Genomic DNA, 18,839 nt, shown 5'->3' with positions numbered 1-18,839 from the left:
GTAGACTTAAGGCTATGTGCGCACGTTCAGGAATCTCTGCAGAATTTTCCTGAACAAAACCGGACTTTTTCTGCAAGAAACAGTTTGTGTTTTTGCCGCTTTTTTTCGCGTTTTTTCCCGAAGCTTCCCCAATGCAATAATATAGCGGCAAAAACGCGAAAAATCCACAAAGTTAATGAACATGCTGCATTTTTTACCATGTGCACAAAAATTGTGGATGCACTAAAAATGATGGGATGCTGATGTACGCACTTTTTTTTAGAGTTTTTCCATGGAAAACTGCCAAAAAAAGCGAAAAAAAAACCGTGAAAAATCCTTAACGTGTGCACAAAGCCTAATTATTGGCTAAATTAAGAAGAGTTCACCTCATACCTGTGGTTTGATTGAGCTTTCATGTGCCATTCTGTTTCGATAAGCTACTTACTAAAAGTTCCCATATACCTTAGACAGCTGTCGTTTGGCTTTCCCAACCTTACCATACACCTGCAGGCTCAATTTGCGAAAATTTTGAATGTAGAGGTTGAAGTAAGCCTCTACCAGACACTTAGACATTAATTTTAGCAGGCCCGATCCTTCCTTCCCTAGGCATCATCTCTTGAGGGACCATTTGTAGGCCACCATACTCATCAGACGGTCGTCTTTTCTTGATGAAGTGGTTGGGTTCATCCAACATTAATTTTTATGGGGGACTTTAGGAAATATCGTCACTAATCCTTATCAAGTTTTACGTGCTAACCTGTTACACTGAGGAACCAAAGGTAGTGATAGATCAGTATTGTGAGAATTAACTCAACCATTGACTTAATCCAGTGACTTTCTCAACGTCATAACCGGAAGCACATGATGACTCTTCAGTGTCCTAAGGCCAGTATTGCTCCCTCTAATCCTCTTTGACAGGCTTCTCACAGGTGTTGATGTTCTGGTAAACTGTACAAACCAACAACTTACTAAAGGCCCCCATACATATTAGATGAAAGTCTTCTGAAGCTACTTATATCAGTGGCATTGGCCAATCTTCTCGTGTAAGGTAGGCCTCTCGATTCTCCCTCGACAGTTAATGTTGGGGGAGAGAAGGATGTGGAATGTTGGGAGTTCAACATGCAACGTGTTTTCAGGAAAGAGTCATCAGATTGTGGCCTTCTCCTCTCTTGGGGGTGTTGGGACAGAGGTTGGCTATCTGTTAAACTAACTGTCAGCCGACTACTGTCTCTTGTGAATAGCCATCTTAAGTGTTGTCTTGAATTTTCCAAAGTTGGCCATTGTGTGATTGAAGTTGGGTTTATCTACTGGTCAAAGGACATCCATTATTGAGCTGGTCTTACACAGATGAATGTCAGCTGAACATGGCGTTATCCTCAGGCTGCGATGATCATCTAATGTCTATGAGGGTGCCACAGCTGGCTCCTAAATGCAGATGTTAGGGGAAAGAAGGTTCATGCTTTATCCATTTTCCTCCTGTGGGATAAGCCATCACCAGAGATGTCTGGCTGCTCCTTACTCCCTTCTTACCATAGATATCGCATGTATAAGTTCGGAAGAGTGGCTTGTTTGCAATACAGAGTATCTTTACACTGTTGCACCTGAGAAAGGACAGAAATGTAAAATTTGGGTAAATTATGGGACCATCGAAGTAATTATGCAGTTCACTTTTTAGCCCTATGAAACGATTGACATAAGGCTCTCTTTGAACTCTTTCATGTCGCGTATCTCTCCTCTGTTTTCGAACGTGCCCATCTTGTACATATCAACATCTTGGGGCTGAATTGATGTGAGGTCACGCCAAATTGCAATGAGGGGTACTAGTTTATCCCACATGAAAAATCCTCTTTATGTCTTAAACTCAGTCATAAGAAACAGAAAAAGTGCTGGTTACTCTACCAGCCGGTGTCCACCAGGAGTTCTTGTTCTCAAGAAGTCATAGAGCTGAAGCTACCGTGCCTTGTAATTAATTATGCTTCATTCATCCACGCAATAGCCACATGCAGGCGATTAAGCTATGCGTGACTCTCCTCCCCATCCAATTATATATTGATTTTCCGATCAGTCTATTAAAAGCTGAGCTTCGGAGACCTGAGCCTGGCGAGCTGCGCCTTTGAAGCCAAATAACGACGTACGGTACAAAGAAAAGAAGGGTTAATACCAAGGAGGACGACCCTTGAGGGAGAGACATCACACTTTCTGTACACTGCTGTATTAAAAAAGGTTTTATGCCCCTATACGAGAATGATGAAGATTGCATTCCACTCATCCACATCAAAAACAGATTATTGAGAGGAGAAGTCCACTTGGCTACACACTTTATTGCTTTCGATACTTCGGAACTTGATTATTTTGCAAGAGGTGAATTGTAGTCATCTCGAAGATCATCAGTACAGTTCAACCTATTCGGACATAGATGACTTTCCAAACTTAAAGGGATTGTCCAGTTTTAAAACCCTGCCTCAAAAGCTGGCTGCCTTGTCAGTAAAGGTTTTCAAGAGGGTTCAAATTGCCTAATCCAGTTTAGACGAACGGTGACAACACACATCGACTGAAAGTAGTTTGATGGTCAAACAGATTTTTTTTTTAGTGTAAGATGGTTCATAGTATGAACGATCTGTCAAATTACTTTTGGCTGAAAAAAAAGTAGCTGACTTCATTTCAGAAGATGATAGACTATGATTGATTGTCTAGCATGATCCTACTTTCTCAAAGGGAATCTCTCAGCAGGTTTTTGCTATGTAATTTGAGAGCAGCATAATGTAGGGGCAGAGACCCTGATTCCAGTGACGTGTCACCTACTGGTCTGCATGTTGTCATTTTGACACAATCACAGTTCTCTCTGCTACAGAGCTCAGAATGCTGAGCTGTGTATAACCCCGCCCACAGCACTGATTAGCAGCTTTCTGAAAATGCACAGTGTACCAGTCGGTGCTGGGGGCGGGGTTGGACCAGGAGGCACGAGACACCTAGTCCTGTAGTGATAATATCCTGCTGATAAAACAATGATTTTACTGAAACAGCACCACACAGCCCCGTGAGTGACACCTCGCTGAAATCAGGGTCATATTCCCTTTATGTCTTAACTGATGAACGATCGTTTTGGTTGATATCGTTCATTTTCATCAACTAAAGTCTAATGTCTATGGGTACATTGCAGGGGACATTTGGACCAAGAGCACATGTGCTATGCACTGTGAGGATTCTCCGGCGGCGGGTGCGTGACCCCAAGTATGCAATTTGCTCAATTAAGTGTATTAAACTAAGCCGGACAATTCTAGTCGGGATGTGGGCGGAAATATGATTATTGCATATTTGCTGTCACATGACCTTGTGCCCCCGGCGCCAGCACTGGAGAATCCTCAAAGCGCACAGTACGTGCAATGTGAGGATTCACAAGTGTTCAGTCACATAGAATAACTGCAGACTTGGACCCTAAGGCCGGACAACCCCTTCAAGTCGCCCATAACCTCTAATGTAGAGTAATGTGCATTCATCACCTCTTTCTTGTTACGGTATGTTCACACTGATTTTTAAAGCACAATCCACATAAAAAATGCTTCAAATACTCTTTGAAAGGCTCAAATAACATGAGACATGTAATTTTTATATACCTTACTATGTACTTTCGATATGCCATAAATGTCACTGAAAGAAAAACCTCTGTAATTTTTAGTGTGGCCCCCTTGATTGGTTCAATATGACAATTTAGCCCTTGGACCAAAAAAGGATGTGCACTCGTGCATAAGACTAACACCGTGCAAACCCACAGATATCGATAGGTTCAGCTGACAGCCTAATGAATATAGGGCCCCCCCGACTCTCTACCGACAAATTATGTCAGTTAGATAAGGCTTCAGCTTGTTCGGTGGTGAACTGCTGATCATTTTGTTTTCTAAGAGATAAGCCAACGGCAGATATGTCTGGCAGTGGCTCTCTCATGGAAAACACAGGCACGCTCGACAGAGCAAGAGCGCTCTTGTGTATGCAAGCGTTGAGCCAGATAGCTGCCGGCCGAACCATGGTTCATCCGACAGCAATCTAAAGTGATTGGGGTGGCTTTATAGTCCTCTCTAATGCAAATCTGTTGCGCAGATTAAAAAGAAGGTCATAGCGAGGAGGGATAGAGGGATTTTGGTCAAAAGTAGGGTCTTGGAGATGTATAAAGAGCTTGAAAAACACATGGATAGAGATGGGCGAACTCGGAACAGTAAAGTTTGGGGTCCATACCGAACATCCACTGTTCGGGCACGGACCCCGAACACGGACTTCTCCAGGAAGTTCATGTTATTGTTCGGGTTCGGCACCCTAAACATCAGTGATTAGCAGTGACATCATCAAGGTTACCGCTGGTCACTGAGACTGCATTCCCAGCTCACTTCACTGTGAGCTGGGCCGATGAATTGCGGTGACCTCAGTGAGATCACCGTTAGCACCATGAGAAAAAGTGTCACGGTGCAGCACTGAGCTCATTAAGTTCATGTCAGTTCACCGTAAGAAATTTCTCACTGTGGACTCAACCTTTTTACAGTGACCTTTTTTTAAAAAACTCTTCGGCCGAACCGTACAGATTAAATATCCACGGGTTCGCTCATGACTACCCACGGACACTTAAGTGGGTCCTTTCTTCTTGACCTCTATTAGTCATGGGTATAGTGACATTGTGTAAGTCCAGCCATGCACATTAGATGGATGTCAGCGGAACAATGCTTCCACAAAAGAACAATGTGGTTGGAAGTCCAAAAATCGGACATTCGCTATCAACATCTCCTTTGACAATCAGTTGGCCAAACCCCTCAATATCAGCAGGTTCAGCCAACTTTTGTCTAATATACATGAGGGCCTTAGGATAAAGGAACGGCCCTATGAAGGCTGTGTGTTCACTCAATATCCCTGATTAGATGCAGTATGATATTCATGGGTTAATTCTGATGCCAAATATACAAGCCGATGATGTAAAACTTTTCTTCCCTGTACACTTTTTTTTCGAGACAGGACAATCCTCGGCTGGTTTGGTGCCAGACTTTTGTAGTTGCCCAGACCATTGAAAGTTCCACTTCAGATTCACATCCGCTTAACACACTAAGTGCAGGCTGCCAGAAGTGCCATTTTCTTCTCCACGCATTGTGTTGTGATTCCCCTCCTGATAACGAGATTATCGGTACGTGAATTTATCAGAAGATGTCATCTCAAAGACAGCGCTGTCACATTCTCATTACCTTCTCTATCTGTTTCCATCACATTGGTGCATGAATAAAGCAACTCCCTGTTACTCTTCACACTATTCAAAACACGTTAATGCCATTACCGAGCACACAACGCTAATGTATTCCTCTATCTCGTAGGAGATGTCTTTGCCATAGATGTAATACAGGCTGACTGACTGCATTGCTGCTAAAGAGTCTGATACAACCCTTTCAAAGACACAACGCTGTGCTCCATTGTGTTTAGGACTAGAAACGCAGCTAATTACCCCCAATCTCATAGACATAGAATTGACAAGATAGCAACTTGACCAATGCAGCCAAACTCCTCTTATATTAAACTAGCTATTGAACCCGTTCTACGCCCGGGTAGCGAGCATTTATATTGGTATATGGTCTCCATCCTGGTATGTGCTGCTCCCATCTTGCTCTCCCATCCTGTCATGTGCTGCTCCATCCTGCGCCCCCATCCTGTCATGTGCTGCTCCATCCTGCGCCCCCATCCTGTCATGTGCTGCTCCATCCTGCGTCCCCATCCTGTCATGTGCTCCCATCCTGCGCCCCCATCCTGTCATTTGCTGCTCCATCCTACACCCCCATCCTGTCATATGCTGCTCCCATCCTGTGCCCCATTCTGTCATGTGCTGCTCCCATCCTGTCATGTGCTCCCATCCTGCGCCCCATCCTGTCATGTGCTCCCATCCTGCACCCCCCATCCTGTCATGTGTGCACCCCCATTCTGTCATGTGCTGCTCCCATCGTGCGCAATCATTCTGTCATGTGCTGCTCCCATCCTGCGCCCCATTCTGTCATGTGCTGCTCCCATCCTGTGCCCCCATTCTATCATGTGCTGCTCCCATCCTGTGCCCCAATTCTGTTGTAATGTGCTGCACCCATTCTGCCTGTTCCTGTTTCCATTCTGCCATATGTTGCTCCCATCTTTCTCTCTCCGGCTCTACTGCCCGAGTGCAGCTGTGCTGAGTGCGGGCGGCTGTGCTGAGTGCGGGCGGCTGTGCTGAGTGCGGGCGGCTGTGCTGAGTGCGGGCGGCTGTGCTGAGTGCGGGCGGCGGTGCAGGGTGCGGGCGGCTGTGCGTGGCGGTGCTGAGTGCGGGCGGCTGTGCGTGGCGGTGCTGAGTGCGGGCGGCTGTGCGTGGCGGTGCTGAGTGCGGGCGGCTGTGCGTGGCAGTGCTGAGTGCGGGGGGCTGTGCGTGGCGGTGCTGAGTGTGGGGGGCTGTGCGTGGCGGTGCATTCATGGCCCCGGAATCAGGTGGCTAAGTTTGAATTGCTGCGTCCTGAGTGCGGGATCTGTCCACACGCCCCCTGTTTCCGGCTCATAAATGTTCCCCTGCTCCCGGAATCGGCGCCTGTGCAGTCCGCGCTTTCCGGCGCCATTTTCTTGAAGATGCAGTCTTCCAGAAAATAGCACCGGAAAGCGCGGACTGCGCAGGCGCCGATTCCAGGAGCAGAGGGACATTCATGGCCCGGAATCAGGTGGCGTAAGTAAGAAATTGCTGTGGCATCATGAGGGCGGGATCAAGTCCACCGTGTCCCCACGTGCCCTGTTTACGGTTCCTAAATGTCCCCCTGCTCTCGGAATCGGCGCCTGCGCAGTCCGCGCTTTCCGGCGCCGTTTTTTTTTTTCTAGAATACGGACACTGGCTATAATCTAACGCTAGGAGTGTCGCGCTTGCGCAGTCCATAAAGGCTTCGGACAGAGTGACGCTCCTACCGTTATATTATAGATGTTTATGTCTTTGGCAAGGTCGAAGATAAGTGGCTGCCAAATGTTTCGGTGGTTGCTTACAATGTGAAGATGAAACAAGGATCGGACATGTGTAATCCAACCAATTGTATCTTCAGACTTTGCCGAGGTTGTCCTCATTGAGTTGGCTAAATTTATTAATAGAAATCTGATGTCTATCGCAAGTCGTATAAACCAAAACATGTGGGCTGTTGTTGTATTTAGAAAGTGTCTTTTCTGATTGGGTCCTAAAAACTGTGGGCTCATGCCTGATCTGATATGGGACTATAAATTTACCTACAGTGGATTGCGTCTCTATTTTCTCTCTGTCACTATACTTTGGTGTAGGTAAAATAGTAATCTATAGTCATTAATTCTCTAACTTCTGGGGACAACAGAGAGGCTTAAACATTAAATACTGTGGGCTGTATGATGCTTCGGCTGATCGTTCGGTTGACAGGCATCTCAGCCAAATGAATGGCTCACACAGGAGCGCTCGTTCAGCTGAGCACTACTGTGCCAGAGACCAACACTACTGCCGGCGGCTTATCTCCCAGAGAACAATGCGATCGGCAGTCCAAAATCAGGCATGCGCGATCGACATCTTCCTTGACCATCAATTGACCATTGCCACCATACACATGCTCGGATTCTAACAGAGCATCTTCGGCGTGCTCAAATACTATATTCGAGTCACCGCAGCTGCACAAAAGATCATGTCACCCAATGAACAAGCTTGTTCATTGGGTGATTTGTAGCCTGTTTAAGCAGCAAGTTTATCATGAAACAAGCTTTTTAACAGCACTCGGTCACAATTATCTTGCAGTGTAAATACCCTTTGAGTGTATGGCCATTCAGATAGTCAACAACTTCGGAGAACATTTTTCACAATCAAGACAACAAACGCTTGGAAGCTTAGCATCGTAGACCCAAGCCATTTTGGACAATCTTATGAGAAGACTCGACTGAAAATTAGGATCAGTGGAGTCAAGGCCATCTGGAAACGGAAAATGTTATTTTGGAAAGGTCCAAACAACATAAAGCCAAAGCATTTTGAAAATTTCAAGAGAAAACCAAACTCATTGCACCTGATATTTAGAGTCAAAAGTAACAGAGGAAGATCGGCTTAAGACTGAGAAGTCATGAACTCCTTAATATGAAATTGAAGACCTTTTCCCTTATACTAGACCTCATGGAAAAGCATTATTAATATAGCCACCAGAAGTCGATAGTGACGACGGCACACAATATTTTAGTTTAGTTACTTTGTGATTACAAGACAAGAACCTAAGCCACAAGGAGCTGAAAAAAAGATTTGAATCAGTCTCCAGCTTGTCTCCTGCTATTAATATTCATTCAGCGCATTTTTGAATGACTAGAAGATTGGTTTCCCTCTGTGATGCCGTCTGACAGAACAATTTTATTTTAATTTTTCCTTTCCCGGGGTGCAGAAGCAACAAGGCTCTCCAAAAAAAAATCAGATAAATGCTGCAGGTAGATACAATCAGGAGGAAAACATCAAACTGAGACAGAACATAAACACAGCATGCAATGCGGCAAAGCGAGGCGAGAGCGATTACACATAAGGGGGAGGGAAATTGAGGGTGGAGGGAACTTAATTGAGGTTCTCCTGAGATTGAAAGAAGAAAAATCCTTCTTTGGAGATTTGTTTATTAAGTATTTTACCCTCATCCTTCTATCGCACCTTTCAAATGAGAAATAAAAATGGAATCGGATAATGGTCTTTAAAGGATTTCAGCTTTGTGGTGTTATTTCATGGGTTATTAGATTCACGAAAATGATACTGGCTCCCTAAAGTTCAGCTGAGACTTTCGATCCCATATATTCTGTGCTCTTGCTGCATTATTACAGGAAGAATCGGTATGGATAGATATTACTGTAAAGGCCCTAGATGGTCTCCAAGTTTTAAGACAAGGACTCTTAATTTCAATATTCTAAACTCAAACCCTTTCCAACCTGAGAAGGTCTTCTATCTTGGTAAGGAAATCTTTTAGTAATGTGAGGTTGAAGACAGTAAGTGGTGTCTTTATCGGCTCCTTGCAGTTGTTTTCTGCCATTTTGTTTGTCCACATCATTCTAAGGGTCCGTTTACAGGAGCAGACTGGTGGCACAATACGACCAAAGTCAACGATGGCTACTCAACGATCTATTCTAGAGCTATGCATATACTCGTACTATACATGGTTCTTGGCAGCGCAAGTTCTGTCTAGACTGGACAATGCCCTGCCAAGAAGGATGATTTTTTGCTCTGCACTGTAAGTGCTGATTAAAGACCCTCATACACATTAAACTAAAGTCTATATTAACAGATTCGGCTAATAGTCTAATGTATATTGGGGCCTACTGATTCCCTCCATGACTGATGATGAGAAGGATCCGGCAAGTCAGATTTCCCATGTCCGATCCTTTTGATCTATGGGAAAAGGAGCTTCTGCTAGAGGTTTTTTAGCATTGGCTCTCTCATAAAGAAAATAGGGTCCCTCAGGGGACTCGGGAGTGATAGTTGTTGACCGAATGAACTTTCCGCTGATAGCTGTCTAATGTGTATGGGTGCTTGGGCTACATTCACACTACACAATTTTTCTTGCCTTAAGAGATCTCTTTTGCTAGTGTGAAGAGAAGCTACAAAAGTAGGGACTAAAGGGTTATGGTCAACTTGGCAAGTTTTGCTCGTTCATTGGGTGATCATTCGCCTCTTTATACTGAAGGTTTATCATGAAATTAGCATTTTTATGAATGCTTGATCACAAATATCTTGCAGTGTAAATGAGCTGGATGTCCTTACTTAGAAACTTTCCCTGTCTCCCCTGCCCAACTCCAATGGATACCAGGTTGGTGAAAGAGGAAAATTCACTGTTTTTCTAAAGTTTGAAGCAGGATGCAGATCCCGCAGGTCCTGTAAGGTCATGTTCAAATATGTGACCAAATCCGACAACCCATCCACACGCAGACTCCACATGTGTTACTTTTGTCCGCATGTGTTAGATTTTGTCAAGGATTTCACCCTACTCCATTACTAAGCATTGAAGAGGATGAAATCCGCCATGAAAATTTGGTCAAGAATGAGCAGGTTGCATTGTTGAAAACCACACCATGTTTTCATTTTCATGTTGATTTCTGAAACTTGTGATTGGTGTCATGATCCAGTCCAGGGTTTGATTCTGATAATTCTCTCCCCGGGATCGTCATGCAGGGGTTAATCTTCTTGGCCTTGTTTTGGGATCTGTCTGGCTATTTCAGTCCGCTGTTACCTGCTAGCAGGGTCGGTTATAGTTCTTGTCTCTGGCATGAGCAGCTGACCCTGTTATACTCTGATTTATGGTCTGCCCGTATACCTTGGTCCTGTTCCTGTGTTCCCCTGTGACTCCGCTCTTTGTAGTACTCGCTTTCCGTGTTGTGACCCCTTGGTATTTGACTCGGCTTGTCCTCTGACCTGTTGGACAGTCTTGCGTCTCTGGCTTTCCTGCTCCTGATCGACTCTGACTTCTTTGGCTTGTTTCTGACCAAGGATATTGTTGTGACCTCTGGTACTTAATTTCCTCTCTGTTGCTGACCCGGCTTTTTCTGAGAACTCTTTCGCCACCTAGTGGCTTCTGCCTGCGGCTCTGTGATTTCACTGCGAGTGTACCTGATTTCCTTCACCTGCACCCCCCTGGTGGAGGTTGTGTGCTACTGCAGGCATTACAATTGGGTTCTTGAGTAACCGTTTTACTTGTATTGTACTGTAACTTGCTGCGGATTTCCGGTGCAAAATAAGCACCAACGAGTCAACTTGGCGTAAAACAGACACTTTACTGCTGCGCAGGGATCAGGTTTTTGTTGTTTATCCTTTTTCCAAATACTACAGTCTGCTCCTCTGTAGTCTGAGTTGGCTGATAGATTACATACTTTTAGGTTTTTTTTGTAGCCCTTTAAGGAAAGAGGAAAAAGTGTAGAGTGCACCTGTTTAGTGATTCAGGTCTGTCTTCTCATTTTGCATGCGTCGTTCACGGTCTGTTGGACGTCAGAGCCATAACGAACACTATTTAGATGCTGCCTCTCCTCCTTCACTAGGAATTTGCTGCTAATGCACTGGAACTTTCCTTCATCACGACTCGGAGTTGTGCCTCCGACCTGTGGTCGTGCCTATTAAGCCATGTTTACTTCATAAAGAGTTTGCCTACTTTTTGCGTTGGCATCGTTAACCCCCTCCTCCGTAGAAAACCTTATTTTCAACGGCACTGAGATCTCTGGCTGCGTCCATTATCGCAATCATCACCAGCCTCTCCATACAATAATAGTATCAGTTCTCATTTACTACCCTCGCGTTATACGAGACGAGTCTTCTGACCAGTAATTGGCCCCGATTGTCATGGTAATAGATTACAGACCGATCTCAGAGCAGCTCACTGATAAGCACTAGAAATAATTATCCCCCCCACAATATCTCCAGCACCCGTCAGCTATTCCAAATCCCGTCGTATCCAACTCTCTGAGCTGGTATTACCATCTTACTTCCAGCTCCTCTCAAGCGTTCTTAATATTTAATTTTCAGGTACACCATAGCTATCCCTGACACTGTGATTTCAGCCCAGAACAATTATTTGTAACCCAACTGTCTCCAGTACACCCCATATATTCCTAACCTTGTCATTTCCAGTACTCTTTCATTTTTTGTTTAATCTTATTATTTTGATGTCCTCTGAGTTGTTCTTAATCCTCTAATGTCCAGCTGTTTCCAGCCAGTATCCCACAACTATTCCCAACCTCATCATCTCCAGTACCCATCAACTATTCTTACCCAATCATTTCAATCATCCCTCAATGATAGTTTAATCTTTAGCCATTCCGAGTCACATCCTCTCCCAAGTCCCTCATCTATTCCCAATTACATAATCTCCAACACCCTCGACTGTTCCCAACCACATCATCTCCAGCACTCCTCAGTCATTCCCAATCTGTCATTCCTCAGTGATTTCCAATCTGTTCAGATCTCCGCAACTATTCTCAACCTTATCATCACCAGCACCCCTTAACTATTCCTAACTCCCAATACTCATCAACTATTCCTAACACCATCATCTCAAGCATCCTCATCTATTCCTGACCCCATCATCTCAGTCATCCCTCAACAATCATTTCATCTTCAGCACTCCTTAGCGATTCCGAATCACATTATCTCCCGCGTCCCTCTTCTAGTCCCAATCCCATCATCTCTAGCACCCCTTAACCATTCCTAGCACCAATACCACTCAACTATTCCTAATCCCATCATCTCAATCATCCCTCAATGATTTTCATTCATTTCATCTTCATCACTCCTCTACTATTCCTAACCTCATCTCCACCATTCTTTACCTGTTGCTGATCTCATCACCTCAACCATTCCCATCATGTCCAGCACCCCCAACTATTCCTAATTCCATCATCTCAATAATCCCTCAATGATTCCCATTCCATTCAGCACTCCTCAACTATTCCCAACCTTGTCATCTCCACCATTCTTTACCTGTTCCTAATCTCATCACTTTCAGCATCTCTCATCTATTTTTTTCCATTCCCGTAATTTCCATCATCCCCCAAACGAACTTTAGTATGCGTCAATTATTCCTAATCCCACAATTTCCCAGAAACTTCAATTATTCCTAACTTTCATCATTTCCAGCACCTCCTAACCATTCCAAACCCATTCGTCTTCATCTCAACTTGTTGTAACTCGATTGTCTCCAGAGCCCCTCAAATATTCATAACCATTTCCATCCAGAAACTCCTTTTTCCCAACCTGCTTTTCCCGCACTCCTCATCCTTAGGCCTCATTCAGACATCCGATTTTGTCACAGATGAGAAAAACGGATCAATTATTTTGAACAGAGTATTGTCCAAATGTCATCAGTTTTTCACATACATGGAGAAAAAGAAAACTTTCTTCAGCTTCTCTTTTCCGACAGTCTGTGAATATGGGATTGCACTCAGATGTCATACAACTGCTGTCTGATTTATTTCTCGGACCCGCAGACTTGCTTGGATCAAAATCGGACATGTCTCTGCAGTTTTCCCCTGACCACTTAGTCCGCGAAATATGATGGACATGTGAATGGCCCCTTAGACTATCACAGGTGCGAGTGCTATCCGTGAAAACCGCGGGAAGCATTTCTACGAGAAAACTGGACGTATGAATGAGGCCTTATACATACAGTCATATGAAAAAGTTTGGGCACCCCTATTAATCTTAAGCTTAATGTTTTATAAAAATTGTTTTTTTTGCAACAGCTATTTCAGTTTCATATATCTAATAACTGTTGGACACAGTAATGTTTCTGCCTTGAAATGAGGTTTATTGTACTAACAGAAAATGTGCAATCTGCATTCAAACAAAATTTGACAGGTGCATAAGTATGGGCACCCTTATCATTTTCTTGTTTTAAATACTCCTACCTACTTTTTACTGACTTACTAAAGCACTTTTTTTGGTTTTGTAACCTCATTGAGCTTTGAACTTCATAGCTAGGTGTATGTAATCATGAGAAAAGCTACTTAAAGTGGCCACTTGCAAGTTGTTCTCCTGTTTGAATCTCCTCCGAAGAGTGGCATCATGGGCTCCTCAAAACAACTGTCAAATGATCTGAAAACAAAGATTATTCAACATAGTTGTTCAGGAGAAGGATACAAAAAGCTGTCTCAGAGGTTTAACCTGTCAATTTCTACTGTGAGGAACATAGTAAGGAAATGGAAGAACACAGGTACAGTTCTTGTTAAGGCCAGAAGTGGCAGGCCAAGAAAAACATCAGAAAGGCAGAGAAGAAGAATGGTGAGATCAGTCAAGAACAATCCTCAGGCCACCTCCAGAGATCTGCAGCATCAACTTGCTGCAGATGGTGTCACTGTGCATCGGTCAACTATACAACGCACTTTGCACAAGGAGAAGCTGTATGGGAGAGTGATGCGAAAGAAGCCGTTTCTGCAAGCACGCCACAAACAGAGTCGGCTGAGGTATGCAAAAGCACATTTGGAGAAGCCAATTTCTTTTTGGAAGAAGGTCCTGTGGACTCATGAAACCAAGATTGAGTTGTTTGGTAATACAAAAAGGCGTAATACATGGTGGCAAAAAAACACAGTGCGTTGTATAGTTGACCGATGCACAGTGACACCATCTGCAGGAAGTTGATGCTGCAGCTCTCTGGAGATGGTCTGAGGATTGTCCTTGACTGATCTCACCATTCTTCTTCTCTGCCTTTCTGATGTTTTTCTTGGCCTGCCACTTTGGCCTTAACAAGAACTGTACCTGTGTTCTTCCATTTCCTTACTATGTTCCTCACAGTGGAAATTGACAGGTTAAATCTCTGAGACATCTTTTTGTATCCTTCCCCTGAACAACTATGTTGAATAATCTTTGTTTTCAGATCATTTGACAGTTGTTTTGAGGAGCCCATGATGCCAGTCTTCAGAGGAGATTCAAACAGGAGAACAACTTGCAAGTGGCCACTTTAAGTAGTTTTTCTCATGATTGCATACACCTAGCTATGAAGTTCAAAGCTCAATGAGGTTACAAAACTAAAAAAAGTGCTTTAGTAAGTCAGTAAAAAGTAGGTAGGAGTATTTAAAACAAGAAAATGATAAGGGTGCCCATACTTCTGCACCTGTCAAATTTTGTTTGAATGCAGATTGCACATTTTCTGTTAGTACAATAAACCTCATTTCAAGGCAGAAACATTACTGTGTCCAACAGTTATTAGATATATGAAACTGAAATAGCTGTTGCAAAAAAAACAATTTTTATAAAACATTAAGCTTAAGATTAATAGGGGTGCCCAAACTTTTTCATATGACTGTATCTCCTCTTTGCTTGTGATCCACAGCGAGCATCAATCTATCATTGCTTTAATGTGAATGGGCATTTGTTGAATCCCATCCCCCGATGTTTTTGTATGCTTACTAACTCTCGCGTGGCATCTTCTTCTTCTTGTTGGATATTGTTTTTCTGTGCATTACAGTGTTTTATCACTTCAGATATGAAAAGGACGGGGGAGTTGTGCTATGGCAATGTCTTCCAGAAATGTAGGGGTTAATTCCAGATGGCGCCAGGTTTTTATCTGCCGCACAGCAGGAAATTAGTGAAGTACCAACAAATTGGATTAATTATCTTGCTTGGTGTAGCAGTAGATGCCTTTTTCTGCACGTCCCCCTTTTCTGCGCTTGCCTAATGGGGGTGATAGTGCTTGGATATCATTGGAAGAATACTGTTGTTGCATTTGGGAATTTTTGTCTCCGAGAAAGAACGACTATAAAAGTGAATCATTGGAGTGAGAGAAAATATAATTCCCGGAGTCCCCATAGACGGCAGCCACGTGGGCAGCATTGCCGGCTGATAATAATTACTGTTTTACATCAACAGTGTCTTCATCTTACCATCCATCGTCGCATCCCAATTTTTTTCTGTGCCTCCCACGATTTCGCTAGTATTTGGAAAATGCTTGTAATTTTCGTTGTAAGCCTACCTAGTTTATGAAGTGAATGCCAGAACTACAGTGATGACTGACACACAGGCAAGGCTGACAACATAGATAATGGTGGCTATTAGTGGTTGTCACCCATCACGTTTATAAGAGACAGAATGACTTCAGTTGGCTTAATTAGGTTGTCTCTTGAGTGCAGTCCTTGTCTATATGCCATCATTAATAATAATAATCTTTATTTTTATATAGCGCTAACATATTCCGCAGCGCTTTACAGTTTTGCACATTATCATCGCTGTCCCCGTTGGGGCTCACATTCTAAATTCCCTATCAGTATGTCTTTGGAATGTGGGAGGAAACCGGAGAACCCGGAGGGCACCCACAAAAACACGGAGAGAACATACAAACTCTTTGCAGATGTTGTCCTTGGTGGGATTTGAACCCAGGACTCCAGCGCTGCAAGGCTGCAGTGCTAACTACTGCGCCACTGTGCTGCCCTATCATTACATTTGATCCCCCACTCAGGTCCCACTAGTAGCCGCAAAAGGGTCAAATTCCACTTTAAACGAGCACTGATTGACTGTATACAAAAATCGGTGTCCGTGTTTAGCCCCGTTACTATGACTACTCTAACCCCATATCCCCCATATTATCAGCAGCACGTTCCCGCTTACATTGGGCAATGTGCTGGCGGCAACAGTCAGTTTTATGCCAAACTTAAACGATCCATTCAGCTGCTGAATGAACGTTTTGCTTATTGCCGGATCGCCGACACGTTTACACGGGGCGATGATCAGGAATGAGTTTTCTTATGAATGCTCATATGCGGATTATGGGCTTGTGTAAATCAGCTATTAATGTTTTCCCAGCCAAGACTTCTTCCCCTTACAAAATGACCTATTTGTGTGGGCACCGAGAGCCAGATGCCTGGCGACTATCAGATTGCAGCTGCGGTGTGAATGTAGTTTCTCCAAAGCATAAAATTCTGGAATAATGGCGGTTAAACCTCTATTATTCCGCTTCCCTCTCTGCCAAAGGCACAGCTGAGATCTGAGGCGTTGTTTGATCAGTTCACCAGCCTTGGCAGCCATGGAGGGGACAATGTGGTCACCAACATTACAATTTTGGGTCATTGGGATTTTCGCGGTTTGAGACTTTGTAAGGCTATTTTAGCTACACTGGTTTCCATGTATCTGGAGTAGAAACCTGATGTAAGCACAGTCTCTATATCTAATGAAAGATAATGGATCTGCGTTTTATATGTCAACTCTAAAGTTTTCCTACACAGATACTTTGCCCGTAATGAGCGCAAATCGACAATATGGCAAGTTGATTGGCGCCTGTTTATTATTACAGTCATCTTCATACGAATGATTGCTTTGACAATTCTTCCCCAATGTAAAAGGCCCTCAAAGCTTTGAATGTTCCTTGGATACGAGGCATAACTTTGGTTCTTTTTATCATGCCTCATCTATTGTTTAACTTGTCATGTCTTTTTCATCCGTTAAGGGCGCCTGTCCTTCTTCACGTCCGGATCTGAGAATTTACATCGTGTGGAAAAGGTGAACTGGGGTACCAGATATGCCATAACCATCTCATTCACCTGCAACCCCGACCATGGTATTGTGGACCCAACCTGGACGTAAAGCAGGACCCAAAAGCCGAAGAATCGGGCGGGAATGGACCACTGCACCCCGAACCTGAAGACAGAATGTCTAATGAATGTACCTCTTGACCTAAGGTCCACGTCATGGTCTACAATGGACTTTATGAAGGCCAAAACACTTTTCTATGGGTGCATTGGTGAAGCCAACTCTTTCCGAATGTATCTGTTGCATCTGGAGAGGACCCAGCATGAACTCTTGGTCAAAAATGATTTATTCTTCTCAGCCATAATCATGATATTGTTGATCTAGTAAATATTGGACAGAATCAATGGCATCCAATCGGTCATTCATTTTTATTTAGGCTATAATTAATTGAGAGGGAGAAGATTTTATTTTGCTTGTTTTGTTGAACATGGTTCAGACAATCTTTTCATATAACCTCACTTTTTGGTGGGACTGTGGTAATCACTGAAGCTACCACACCTAAGTCCTACGTTTCTACTGTTTACACAAGATATTTGCTGAATTAGTCTGGACTCTTGTGCATTAATGACCCATGGATCCATTGGGTGACTACTGCAGGTTTCCATGTGCTTTCTACAGACTTGGACCAATTTTGTAGCTCAGTTAATCAATTTATTAGGGCCTGTGGGACATTTATGGATAACTCTTTTGGTCATTATAATGGCTCAGCTCCTATGAATTGTTGCAGCCAATAAGCCCAAAGTAAGTGGCAAATGGAATAATAAGTCTTATATTTTTTAGGGGTTTTTTTGTCATTTAATTTCAAGAAGTTTTACATTTTCTTAACTTCTACTCTGACAAATTCCATACAGTATGGTGTGGTGAAAGGTGACTACTAAAGAAACTGAATAAAGTGATTAGATATGATTATGTGGTTTGCTAGAAGGATCATTTGTCCCATTGGTTGTCCTTTTTTATTCTCAATATTAATTATAGGAGGAACTAGATAGGAAAATGTCCTGCTTTTTTTAGGTTGGAAGAGGATAAGTGGTCCCCATTGTTTAGACTTCCTTTGGTCTAGAGTCGTGGGAGGGATTATTGTAAATTTTCCTGATGGTTTAGAGTGTTGGGATGGATTTTAGTCCCTGGTGATCCAGAGTAGTGAGATGGTTTACTGGCAGTGTAGAGTAGAGGGAGGGATTCTGGCCAATTTCACTGGTGGTCTATCAGAAATGGAGGGATTATTATCTCTATACTTTGTATGAAGGAATGAGAGGGATTATTGTCTGTATACTTGGTGTTCCAAAATAATAGAAGGGATTGCTGTCAGATTTCCATGCGGTTTAGGGTAACAAGGTTTCCCTGGTGGTCAAGAATAATGGAAGACATTACTGTCAGTATCTTCAGTAAACTAGAGTAACAGGAAGGATTATATTCCAGTTTCCATGATGGTCTAGAGTAATGTCAGGGATTATTCTCAGGCTCCCTGGTTGTTTGAAGGAGAGGGAGGGATTATTGTCATTTGACCTGGTGGTCTAGAGTAGTGAGTGTAATTATTCATAGTTTTCCCTAGTGGTCTAGAGCAGTGTTTCTCAACTCTAGTCATCAAGATCCCCAAGCAGGAATAATATATGAGGATATCTTATAGGGAAAACTTGTGGCGCTTTCTGATGCCTGATCATTCTGTTATCTTTGCAATACTAAAGAAATTGAGGATTGGAGTTGTGAAAACTGATCTAGAGTAATGGGGGGGATTATTTTCAGTTTCTCTTGTGGTCTACAGTAGTGGAAGTGTCTACTGTCAGTTCCCCTGGTGGTCTGGAGTAGTTGAAGGGAATATTGTTAGTTCCTTTTCTAGTCTAGAGTAATGGAAAGAATTACCATCAGTTTC

The 18,839-nt window shown here is 43.3% G+C and overlaps 1 protein-coding gene across 1 annotated transcript in view; it reads left to right on the top strand.

The window, feature by feature from the left end:
• Positions 1-17,875, top strand: part of OGFOD3 (2-oxoglutarate and iron dependent oxygenase domain containing 3) — a 77,446-nt gene extending 59,571 nt beyond the window's left edge. The window contains exon 9 of the mRNA XM_077253507.1: positions 16,887-17,875. Coding sequence (XP_077109622.1) covers positions 16,887-17,023 — 137 coding nt within the window. The 3' untranslated portion in view covers positions 17,024-17,875. The remainder of the gene's footprint in view (positions 1-16,886) is intronic.
• The last annotated feature ends 964 nt before the right edge of the window (positions 17,876-18,839 follow it).

Source organism: Ranitomeya variabilis, chromosome 4, assembly GCF_051348905.1.
Source record: "Ranitomeya variabilis isolate aRanVar5 chromosome 4, aRanVar5.hap1, whole genome shotgun sequence".
Lineage (NCBI taxonomy): Eukaryota > Metazoa > Chordata > Amphibia > Anura > Dendrobatidae > Ranitomeya > Ranitomeya variabilis.
This window is presented reverse-complemented; position numbering and strand designations above follow the sequence as displayed.